Consider the following 13,288-nt stretch of genomic DNA (forward strand, 5'->3'; position numbering starts at 1 on the left):
TCATTTGCATTATTTATTTAAGAAAAACAAATGTAGAGAGACTAAATATGTTATTCTAGGTCATACAGTTACTAAGGGATAGGGCCAGAATTTTTATGTCATAAATATCTGACACAAATATACTTTTCCTATGCACTGTAGTATGCTGCCTTCAAGACACTGAGGCTCAGAAAGTTGCCTCCAGTTATGATAGGCTAGCTAGCAGACATTATTAGGTCAACCATCTGTCTGAGAACAGCTAGAGGAGCTGAGAAAAAATCTGTTTAAACGTATTTGAGAGTTATGAAGGCAGCAAGAACTTGAGGGGATTGAAGCAAACCCCAAAACAACATTTGATTGTTTTCCTCCTGAAGTATTTTCTGAATGGTAAACAACAGCTAAGAGGCTAAGAGTCTGACTGGGGTTTATGCAGTCTCATAGAGAGAGGGAAATAAAGACTGAAGTTCAAGGCTTATTAAGGAGATGATTCTTAGTAAACACCTAAGGACTTTAGCCGGGATTCCCCCAAAGAGCTTCATCCTAGAAGTATGGGATAATGGGAAATAGATCAGTCCTAACAAAGACTGAAGCCCAGCTTTGAATCAATAAAAGATAACCAAGCATAAAAAATAGAGAATTTATCTCAAAAATCAAGAGAAGAAAATAGAAAATGATCCATAGGAGATTTAAATTTTGGAGTTAGTAGACACAGACTTTAAAATAACTATAATTAATGCATTCAAAAATTGGAGTTCCCATCGTGGCTCAGTGGTTAGCAAACTTGACTGGCAGCCACAAGGATGGCGGTTGGATCCCTGGCCTTGCTCAGTGGGTTAAGGATCTGGCATTGCCATGAGCTGTGGTGTAGGTCGCAAACAGCTTGGATCCTGCGTTATTGTGGCTGTGGCGTAGGCCGGTGGCTGCAGCTCTAATTGGACCCTTGGCCTGGGAACCTCCATATGGTGCGGGTGTGTCCCTAAAATGGCAAAAAAAAAAAAAAAAAAAAAAAAAAAAATTGAATTGGCAAGACAGAATTTTATAATAGAATTGGAAACTATTTTTAAATGGACCAAATGGAAACTCTAGAACTTAGAAATTCAATAACTAAAATAAAGCTTAAATACAGAGTTTAACAACAGATTACACATAGATCAAAAGAAAATTAGTAATCTAGAAACTAGGTCAAGAATTTATCCAACCTGAAGCATAGAGAGAAAAAGAAATACGTGGCACAGTGAAAAGTCTAACATACCTATAATTGGATCTCAGGGAAAAGAAAAGACAATGAAAGCAATATTTGAAGAAACTTTTCCAAAATTTGTAAGAGACATCAAGTTCCAGATGTAAGGAGTACTGCAAACTCCAAAAAAAATAAAAAACAAAGAAAACCACATCAAGGCTCGTCATAGTAAAAGTGCTGAAAATCAAAGAGAAAATCATAAAGAGCAGTGAAGGTGAGGGTGGTGGAAATACATACCTTCAAAGAAGTAGCAATAAGACTGAAAGCTGACTTTTCAACAGAAGTGATGGAATCCATAAAGTAACAGAAAGATATCTGCAAAAAGAACAATAAAACAAATATCTGCTAACCTAACAGAAAGAGTCTTTGAAATTGAAGACAGAAGAAACACATTTCAAGCAAATGAAAATTGAGAAGATCCATCACTACTAGGTTTTTATTAAAGAAACTGGAAAAGGGAATTATTAAGGCAAAAGGAAAACAATAATTCATGGTAGCACAGAGGTACAGGAGGAAATGAAAAGCAAAAGAAAAGCTAAATAGAAATTAATCTTGACTGTACAAAACAAAATAAAATAAATGTCTTATGTGGTTTAAAATACAGACGGCCTTTGCTCTGCCTGATAGTGCTAGATCATAAAACTGTGCGTGCTGAAACTGTGTAAAGCAATCTTACTAACTGATGAAAAATACGATGTTTTTGTGACAAAAATTCTTGTCAAAACATTAAACTCTGTCTTACTATTGGGTATAAATGTATGAGGAAAGGAAAAATAGTTTTGCTATAGTTGCTAATATTTTTAGCAAACTAATTTTAAACATTACAAGTATGCAGAAGTAAAATATCTTCTTTCTTTGTAAAAACTTATCAAGAGCAGTTTGAAGAGCATATGCCTTTTTCTCTATGTTGTATAACTCACAAAAGAGTATCATGTCGGTGTCTTGGCAAATTGTCATACTCCTTTCTAGGTCTGAATCAGCTTCTAATATCTAATCCTCTGTTCTTTCAAAGTGATAAAATATTTCTTTAATGTGAATTTTTTTTACCAGCATTATTTCTTTGGGACATCTTTATTCTTTTATTCACAACCACCTTTGGCATTTATGTCCATAATGAGCCTTCACTAAATTCCTCTTACTAAATGTCCAGAGTCTCTCAAATGGTGGCAGTATGGACATCCCCATGGTCAGCTATTTCTTCTATGACTCCATTTACAATTATTGAAATTTCATTTCCAGCACTACAACATTGTTCCTTTGCTGCACTCCCATCTTTGTTGGTCAGTTCCCTCTTTCAACTACCTACTTTTATAAAATGTTATGTGGGTTTATTATCACTGAGAGTCATACAGGAAACACAACTACAAACTTGCAGACTTTATTTGTGCATGACCTTAATAACAGATGCTCAGTGACCAGTCACCAATGACTTTGAAATAAGTGGTATAATTGATCATCTCTTGTGATATGCCCCTGTTATTTACATGGTGATGCATGGATTGAAAAGCTGGCAGTAGAGTTTGTCCTTTATGCAAAACTCACATTTAATATATTGTGGTAACTGAAACTTGAATCATGCTGTCAGGCCAATTATTATTTAAACAACTAAATAATATTAACTGAACTTCAAGCATATGGGAACCATGCAAAGCAAGGACTGCTTGTATACACAATAGCAAACAAATAATGGGAGGATTTTAAATAGTATTCATGCATTTAAAGGTCCTTGAATTGTCTGAGAAATGGTAACAGTACCAACTTAGATTTTTATAAATAATGAATAAATATTTTAATACATAGGGCAACTGAAATAATTGTAAAAGAATAGATAAAAAACAAGCTAATAGGAATTATGAGTGGAATAATAAAATTAATACAAAAAGGGCAAGAAATTAGAAGAAATAAAGAATTGCTGGAACAGACAGTGGATTTAACCCCAAATAAACAGTATTTACATTAAGTACATAAAAGGACTAAAAACTTCAATTAAAATACAAAGATTTGGGAGTTCCTGCTATGGCAAAGTGGGTTAAGAACCTGACTGCAGTGACTTCAGTCACTGTGGAGGCACCAGTTCAATCCCTGGCCTAGCTCAATGGGCTAAGGATGTGACTCAGATTCAGTTCCTAGCGTGGGAACTTCCATATGCCACAGTAGAATATGGAATTTCCACTTGTGACATAGAAAAAATTTCAACCTGTATGCTGCTTACACACACTTTAAATATAGTAATATAGAAAAATTGAAAGCATAAGGATAAAAATATTAACATGCAAATAGTAACCAGGAGACAACTGATATAACAATATATAAAGCATGAAGCTTTGCTATATACAAAAAGAGGAATTTTATTATGATAAAAAAGGATTACTATACCAAAAAGATAAAACGATTCTAAATTTGAAAATCTATAAGAGCAAAGCTTCAAATCTTATAAAGCAGAAAGTGACAGAACTAACAAAATAAAATAGATAAATCCATAATTATAGTGTGGAATTGTTTTAATATAGCTTTATCTGACAGAACATGCATACCAAAAAAGTAAATAATAATATTGATACAAAATTAATAAGCATGGAAGATTTGAATGATGTAATTTACAAACTTAACACTAAGACTTATTTAAAATACTATATCTAATTACAGAATATATATTCTTTTCAAGGACACATGGAACATTTATTAAAATTGACTGTATGCAGTGTGATGAAAACAAGTGTCAGTAGCTTACAAAAGAATTAAATAAAATCAAACATGTTTTCTGACCAGTAAGCAGTACACTTCTAAATAATCATGGATCCAAACAGGAATCACAACAGGTATTAGAAAATCATTTTAACTAAATGCCAATAAAAATATTACAAATCAAAACATGTAGAATACAATTAAAATCAGACCCCAAAGACAATTTATCTATTAGAAAAGAAGGCTGGAAATGATTCATTTTATATAGAAATGAATTTCACAATAATGTTAGAAAGGAACAGTGAATTAAAACCAAAGAAAGTAGAACAATACCCAAGAAAACTGAGAATTCAGTTCAGTAAGAACAACAGTTAAAATTCAAAACCAAATCTCTAGACTCCAAATATAATGTTCATTTATCATATTATTTTGCTTCTCTGCCCCACACACCAACAAAATCAAGGCAACTAATTTGTAATAAAGCTCTGTAAAACCCTGAAGCTCTTAAAAGCAACTCTTTTGTTTTTATTACAGCCCTTTTCTCATAAAGATTCTTAGTATTCACATTTCTCTTATAAATACCAATTTTCCCTCTCTGAGAGAAAGTGTTAACTTCCTAGAACAAAGGAAACTATTAAATACAAAGACTAAAAGGAAGATCAATTTGAAAATGGATTTTTAAGAAGATAATTTTCTTTATATACATAAGATATTAAGAATCTGTTATCTTAGAAAATAAGAGAATAATGCATCTTGCATTCTTCAGAGGTTCCTACTATATATCCAACGTTATTATCTGCAAATGGTTCCAGTCAGCATAAAGGATAATGAAGACTTTGGGTGCCAAACATCAATACAGAATGATCTGTTTAATACGTAAACCACATAGTGCCATCAAACTTTTCTGGGATTCTTGAGCCCAGAATTAAAGCCTCTGATTTATTTAGGAAACTGCTCTTCACCATGGTGGATTTACTGCAAGGGTAGTTGTTAATATTGACTTCAAAAGTCAATGCCTATTGCCAGCACTTATTGAAAAGCCTCGGGGAGAACACCAGCAGTTAAAGAAGATAATGTTATTTATTGTTCATGGTGTGTTTCCTTCCTCACCTCTCCTCCCCCTGCCCTTTTTTGGCCATGTGATTTAGTAAATAGACTGGTCATGGTATGGAGAGCTCACACCTCATCATCCCCACTTCTCATCATCTCTCCAGTGCCTCTCAGCCTTTTCCTGGCAAAGCTCAATATATATCCTCTGAGATGGCTTCCCAGTTCATGTTTAGATTTTGTTCTCTGATATGAATTGGGGTGATAGAACATGAACACCTACATTGTTTTTGTTAGTGGCCATGGGCTAGCTTTCCAAAGATACAAAGCTACCCATTTGTTCAATAAATAGACTATGTTTAACACTGTGCTGAAGCCATAGTCATTGCATCTTAGAGCAAAATATACACAGAATTCAAAACAGTGGATTATTCTATTTTTATCCATACCCTCTTCCCTTAGCTTCTGTGATACCACACTCCTAGCTGTCCTCCAACCATGTTGGTCAATCTTTCTTTTTCTCCTTTGTTGGAATCTTCTTCATCCCCATTTCTAAATGTTGGGGTTCCCCTCCTATACTGTTGGTGAAAATTTAAGTTGGTACAACCACAATGGAAAACAGTATGGAGGCTGTTTTAATTCTACTAAAACAGAATTACCATATGAATCAGCAATCCCACTCCTGGGCATATACCCAGACAAAACTGTAATTCAGAATGATACTTGCACCCCTATGTTCATAGCAGCATTATTTACAATAGCCAAGACATGGAAACTACCTAAATGTCTATTGACAGATGAACAGATAAAGAACATGTGATACATATATACAATGTAATACTACTCAGCCATGAAAAAGAAATAATGCCATTTGCAGCAACATGGATAGACCTAGAGATTATCATACCAAGTCAGTCAGAGACAAATAGCATAAGATATCACTTACATGAATAAGAATGATACAAAAGAACTTTTTCACAAAACAGAAACAAATTCACGGATTTCAAAATCAAGTTTAGGATTACCAAAGTGGAAACTGTGGGAGAAGGGAATAAATTAGGAGGATGGGATTAATATATGCACTATACTATACATAAAGTAGATAACTAAAAAAGACCTACAGTATAACACAGGGCAATCTACTCAATATTCTATAATAACCGAAATGGAAAAAAAGAATGGATATATGCTTATGTACAATTGCTTTACTTTGCTGTACACCTGAAAGTAATACTACAGTAAAATTAAAAAAAAAATCAGTTTACCAAATTCTTAGTCCTACTTTTAACCTGGGTACAGTATAGTATTTAAAGTCTTTAACACAACAATAATGGCTTTGCCAGTACACTCATATCTTGTTTTTAAAGCAGTTCAATAATTACTTACTACTTCTCTCTACCTGCTGGGGCATGCAGTAAAGTTGCACATAATAGATACCTAACAACTATTTGTTTAATTTTAATCAATCTCTCCCTATTCTACTCACTAGAGCAAACAGATCTAGTCAGAGTGGCCCACCTCCCATTTTCTTGAATTATTGCCACTTAAAAGCAGACTAGAAAAAAACTGAAAATCAAATTGAAGTAAGAGTTGAAAAAGATCTGAAACTGGCTGAGAGCTAGGTTTCTGGCTGATATTCTCATTAAGTTCCTCGTTTTCAACAACAGTCTTACACATTATTGCATTTGTATTTTTTACAAGTTCGGCTGTGCTGACTGAGGCAGCTTCTCTTCTCTTGAGACACTTAACTCAGTCTCCATGCCCAGTGCACATTTGAAGCTTTCCAATCACTCTTGGTCCCATCTGACTTTGCAGGTGAAATGCCAACTGGACTTTGGCATTGCCCTCAATTCTCTCCCAGCTGGGTGTGCTTTTCATTCAGAGACTGGGCATGTTTAGGACATGGGTAAATACCTCTAAGGTTGAACAGCACTGTCAAAAGCCAGGAACTAATTAATGCTTATTGAATAATTGAGGTGGGAGGGGGACAGGACAGTGGAAGAAAATCAGTAGTTGGACAGTTCCTTCATAGGCGCATTTAGGCCTTCATTTCCCCCTCCTTTGGCTACTCCCTCCCTAACCTGAGAACTCTCTTCTCCTACCTTGCACATTTCCCATGTTCTTTGGGGTTTAGGCTGGGTACTAAGTACCTGCCACAGTGCCAGTTGTTTTAAACAAACCATTTTCTGTGTCGTTGGCTCTTATTGAAAATTAACAAAATATTTCTTTAATTTTAATTTTAATTTATTTTTTAAATGATTTTTATTTTTTCCAACATAGCTGGTTTACAGTGCTTTGTCAGTTTTTACTATACAGCAAAGTGACCCAGTCACACATACATACATACATACATACATATTTGCACTCTTTTTCTCATATTATCATGCTCCATCATAAGTGACTAGATATAGTTCCCAATGGTATACAGGAGGAAGAGAACCAATAAAATATTTCTGAAGCAGAAAAAAAAAATACCAGAATTAGACATATGATTAAATGAACCTAATGTAGGCCAAATTATTAATCTGCTTATCTTGTGAAAATACTGCACAATGGGCATTAATGTTAAGACTTTTTCTTTGTTTTTTTTTTTTTTTTTAGGGCAGCATATGGAGGTTCCCAGGCTAGGGGTCTAATCAGAGCTACAGCTGCCAGCCACAGCCACAGGCACAGCAACTCCAGATCCAAGCCTTGTCTGTGACCTACACCATAGCTCATGGCAATGCCGGATCCTTAACCCACTGAGTGAGGCCAGGGATCGAACCCGCAACCTCATGGTTCCTAGTTGGATTCGTTTCTGCTGTGCCACATCAAGAACTCCATGTTGAGACTTTTCATGTAAATGTGCATTTCATTTGAAATTCAACAAAGGAAAATTAAACAATAATGAATATTTATATTTCTTTTAGATTCTGGTCAATGATCTCCTTAAGTATCATTAAAAAACAAAACAAACAAACAAAAAAAAAAACGCTGTATTTGGAATTAGAATTCCTAGCTTGGAGTTCCCATGGCTCAGTGGAAAGGCAACTGACTAGCATCCATGAAAATGCAAGTTCAATCCCTGGCCTCACTCAGTGGGTTAAGGATCTGGCATTGCTGTGACTGTGGCGAAGGCCAGCGGCTACAGCTCCAATTCAACCCCTAGCCTGGGAACATTCATATGCCGTGAGTGCTGCCCTAAAAAGACAAAAGAAAAGAAATTTCCTAGCTTAAGGCCCAGAGTTGCCTCCTAACTGTGTAATAGGAGATAAATCACTTAACCTTTCTAAGCGTCTCCATTGTTTTGTCTGCAAAATAAGGTTGCTGTTACCTGCTGCGCTTAAGTCAATTCTTATATTGGCTCACTGCTAGAACCATCTTGAGTAATAAGAAGTATACTCAGTCCCTTGTTGCCTTTTACTCTTCCAAGGCTAGGCTTTTCTAATCAATTAGCTTCAAGATCCTCACATAGCTCCCTGACGCAGCTAAATCACCCCACTTCACAAAGGAGCGCTGTGAAGATTTAAGCAGACTTTGGCACTGCCTATTAAAAATTTTATATAGAACATATTTGCTTTGCTTTTTTTAATTTGGGGGTTTTTGCATCCCTTTTTAGTAATCGTTGCTCTTCATTTGAACAAGATAAAATAAAAAGTGAAAGTGACACATTCCTAACTTCCTAAGCTTTCTCTCAGCGATGACCTTTATCAACAGTGTGCTCTGTACTTTAAGAACTTTATCAGTGCTTACTGTATGAGCTGGGGAGGCTAAGTACTGTAAGAAATAAAAATGTGTAAGTCCTAAAGTTACTGAAGTTTATTTTCTGTTCATGGGACAGGACTGGGTGGATGAGCATAGGCTGCTGATCCAGACAGAGGCAGTGCCATCTCCAGCCCTTGTTCAGACTCACCCTGCAGGTCATCTCTATTCCTGTGCTTCGATTACATATAGGTTTTCTTTCTCTTGGTTCCCTAGCCTCCCTAGCTTCCTGCTTCCCTAGCCACCTGCATGCTTGGGCCATAATTGTTTAGCTCAAAATTGTGTAATTCAGATTCACCCTCCCAGGCATGCTTGGAACTCACTCAGATTTGGGCTCTTATTTCATTCTTCCTTTATCAGAGATTTTTAGTACTTACCTCTATGCCTCCCTCGCTTTCTTTGACAAGATTATACCAGCTGCATTCACTTCTGACATGTGTCACCATTCAGCTAAACTACGGACAGTTCACAGTCCCTCCCCCTCTTTGTTTCAACAGAGATTTTATTTTTCTAGCTTTATTGAGATATAACTGACATATAACTTCACGTAAGTTTAAGGTATATGATGTATTGATTTGATACACATATATCGCAAAATGATTCCCACTATAGCAAGAGCTAACACCTCTATCCCATTCCATAATTACTGTTTCCTTTTTGTGTTAAGAACATTTAAGATCTCTCAGTAACTTTCAATGATATAATACAGAATTATCAGCTATAATCATCATGCTATACATTAGGTTCCCAGAATCTGCTAATCTTATAACTGGAAGATTGTACACTTTAACCAATATCTCCCCACTGCCCCACCCTGGTCCCTGGTAACCACCACTCTACTCTCTGTTTCTCTGAGTTTGGCATGTTTAGATTCCACGTATAAATGCTATCATGCAGTATTTACCTTTATCTCAGCTGAGATTTTTTTCTTTAAGTCATTGGTGAGCAAGTGTTAACTGACCTTACCTCAGAAAGCGGCTTCTTTTCCCTGGTGTTTTCTTGTGGTGTCTCTTGTCTTTTTTCCACTCTTACATTTTCCCTGAAAAATCCATCATCTCTTTTGTGTCTCTCCTCTCTCCTTGGAGCCTCTCCCACCTCTTCTCTTACAGCCTCCACGGGGGGTTGCCAGCCTCATTTAATCAGCTGTAACCAATAGCAGTGTTTCATTTCCCTTTCATTCTCTACTCCTAAAACTGATTCGACTGGGCTACACTCTCTTTCATTGTGACATTCTCTTGGGCTTCTCTTTCAAGTCTGCTTGTTTGGCAGTGGTCTCGTGGAGTAATTTTCCAGACTGCAAACCACACTTAGATCGTTTTTAAAGTTTTCTAACTAGTATACATTTGATTGACAGCAGTTTGAATCCTCCTCCCCAGATGGAAAGCTCTGGCAAGGAGTTTATGGCTCATCATTCAGAGAGGGAGCACCTGGACTCTGCAGAGTTGGATAGTTTTACAGGGACAAGGCGGGACTGCAGTGAAACTGTGCAGTAAGGTAGCCAACCATCCCAGTTTACCCAGGATAGAGGGAGTTTCGGGGATACAGGGCTTTGAGTTTCAAGCTAGAACAAAATTTAAAATCTAGTTTAAAGTGAGTCTTGACAGGCAGGGTCTTGACTGGGTAAGAATCATGATATGATAGCTTAGGATTAGTGGAAACAACAAGGCAAAGATTTTGAGGTGAGGATTTCTAAGAGTCTTGGGATATAAACTGTTGAAGCATTGGTGAGTCTTTCAAGAACGTCCCATAAATGAACAATAAAGTTATTTCCGGGGGCAAAAGTTATACTAATGAAGACAAGGTACCAGTAAGAAAACTGAGGTGGGGGAGGTGGGAGATGGTTTCTGTTCTCAGATTTAATGCCGCACTCTCTTTCCCAAGGTCTGCTTCACATTCAGTATCTTTATCAAATAAGAAACCTAGTGGTTCTTTGGTTTTTTGTTTTTGAATTTTTCCAAACATCACAGTACCTCCAACCCCAAGTGTCCATTGTCTGCTCTAGCTTTCCTTCCGCTCAGGAGAATAACAATAATAAAACTACCATCTATAGAGACATCACTGCAAGCTAGGACACACATCAAACCCCTTATAGACATTATTTAATCCTTACAAGAGTCTTATGAAAGCGCCACTATTATTGTCCCTCTTTCACAAATGAGGAAACTATGGCTCAAAGAGGTCAAGGAACTTACCCAAAGTCATGTAGCCAGAAGTGGCAGAGCCAAGATTTGATCTCGGTTTCATCCGACTATTTAGTAAGAAAAAGGAATAAATTACTAGAGTTCCCATTGTGGCTCACTGGATTAAGGATGCAGTGTTGTCTCTATGAGAATGTGGGTTCAACCCCAGCCTTGCTTAGTGGGTTAAGGATCCAGCATTGCTGCAAGCTGTGGTGTAGGTCATAGATGCCGCTCAGATTCGACCCGTGGCCAGGGGACTTCCATATGCTGCAGGTGCGGCCATCAAAAGAGGAAAAAAAAGGAGTTCCCATCATGGTGCAGTGGTTAACGAATCCGACTAGGAACCATGAGGTTGCGGGTTCAATCCCTGGCCTTGCTCAGTGGGTTAACAATCCGGCGTTGCCGTGAGCTGTGGTGTAGGTTGCAGACGCGGCTTGGATCCTGCGTTGCTGTGGCTCTGGCGTAGGCTGGCAGCTACAGCTCCGATTAGACCCCTAGCCTGGGAACCTCCATATGCCCCAGGAGTGGCCCAAGAAATGGCAAAAAAAAAAAAAAAAGGTGGGGGGGAGGGAGGAAATTACTGATAAATGCTACAATGGGGAAGAACCTCACAGACATCATACTAACTGAAAGATGCCTGACGCAGAAGACTATATGTTTACGATTCTGTTTATGTGAATGTCCAGAAAAGGCAAATTTAGAGGCAGAAGGGAAATCCAGTGGTTGCTAGGCATGGGGCAGGGGGTGGGAATTAACTGCAAATGTGCATATGATTAATTTTGTCATTGATGGACATGTTCTAAAACTGGATTGTGATGATGATTACACAATTCTATAAGTTTCCTAAAAATCATCTAACTACATCTAAATTGCCATACATGAATTTTATGGAAATTCTCAATAAAACTGTTTAAATCTTCTAGTTGTGGTACATATACACAATGGAATATTACTCAGCCATTAAAAAGAATGAAATACCAGCATTTTTTGCAACATGGATGGACTAGAAACTATCATGCTAAATGAAGTCAGACATACAATGAGCCACCAACATCAAATGCTTTCACTGACATGTGGAATCTGAAAAAAGGACAGACTGAACTTCTTTGCAGAACAGATGCTGACTCACAGACATTGAAAAACTTATGATCTCTGGTGGAGACAGTTTGGGGAGTGGGGGGATGTGCTTGGGTTGTGGGATGGAAATCCTGTGAAATTGGACTGTTATGGTCATTATACAACTACAGATGTGATAAATTCATTTGAGTAATAAAAAAATTTAAAAATAAAAATAAATAAATAAATAAATCTAGTTGTTACCATCAACAACTAGATGCAAGTTCCTTCAGGAATCAAGCCTTAAGTACCAAACTACCAAGAAGGGGATAGACTATAGGTCTTACTAAGTTCTACCCTCCTCATATAAGCCTAGGGAGGGCCTTTAAACTCTTTTAACCCATCTACACATGTTGAATACATTTAATTCTACCAGTGAGAGCCTATTTCTAATAGGCACTGATTTCACTAATGCTACTTGTGCATTTTGATTAGCACATATATAAACCTAAGTATATAAGCTATAGACTTAGGTGATATCTCCGCAATGCTGAAGAGCTTTAAATTACTGATATAGAAAAATAAACCGAATGAACTCTTAATATTCACTGCCTCTACTACTTCTGAAATAGCAATGGACAGAGGAACCTCCCTGACCTTATTGCTCGCTGCTGTCATCCATTATGTAATCCACTCAAACCTCCACTCCAGGGCCAGGTTCCTTGTTATTGTTACAATAAAGATATTTGCCCTCAACAAAACATTGGAGAGGTTTTCCATTTCTATTTAAATCTAAAAGGAAAGAAAGATGCTTTGAGACCATGAATAAGAGAAAGGTCGCTCTCAAATTTAAATGGATTGAAACGAAATCAACGATGAAAGAACTGAATAGCCATTAGGTCCTTGAGAGGAGCCAAAAATAGCTTGTTGTTGATGGGACTGACTCTGGCAAAAAAAGTCTCTGGGGCACCATATTAATGTGTATTCTTCTCATGAACATTTGTTACACATGATTTTTGTGGTTTTATCTTTCATAAGAACAGAAATGGATATATTATAGTGACTATGTTCCTTATAACTTTTACAGAGAGATTCGGAATACCAGAAGCTTAACGTACATAAACCCTGGTGCCCTAAAAGATCTCCCCCTTCTAAAGTTCCTGTAAGTATTAACGTCCATCACATCCTACCCTTTTTATTTATTTATTTATTTATTTATTAGGGTCATACCCGTGGCATATGGAAGATCCCAGGATAGGCATCGAATCAGAGCTGCAGCTGCCAGCCTATACCACAGCCACAGCAACACCAGATCTGAGGTGCATCTGCGACCACTGCTACACCTTGTGGCAACACCCAC

The 13,288-nt window shown here is 37.1% G+C and overlaps 1 protein-coding gene across 3 annotated transcripts in view; it reads left to right on the forward strand.

The window, feature by feature from the left end:
* Window positions 1-13,288, forward strand: part of TSHR (thyroid stimulating hormone receptor) — a 157,518-nt gene that overhangs the window by 86,833 nt on the left and 57,397 nt on the right. For all 3 annotated transcript variants that reach the window (XM_021098307.1, XM_021098308.1, NM_214297.1), the window contains 1 exon segment: window positions 13,016-13,090. In XM_021098307.1, the coding sequence (XP_020953966.1) occupies window positions 13,016-13,090 (75 nt within the window).

The sequence above is a fragment of the Sus scrofa genome, chromosome 7 (assembly GCF_000003025.6).
Source record: "Sus scrofa isolate TJ Tabasco breed Duroc chromosome 7, Sscrofa11.1, whole genome shotgun sequence".
Classification (NCBI taxonomy): domain Eukaryota; kingdom Metazoa; phylum Chordata; class Mammalia; order Artiodactyla; family Suidae; genus Sus; species Sus scrofa.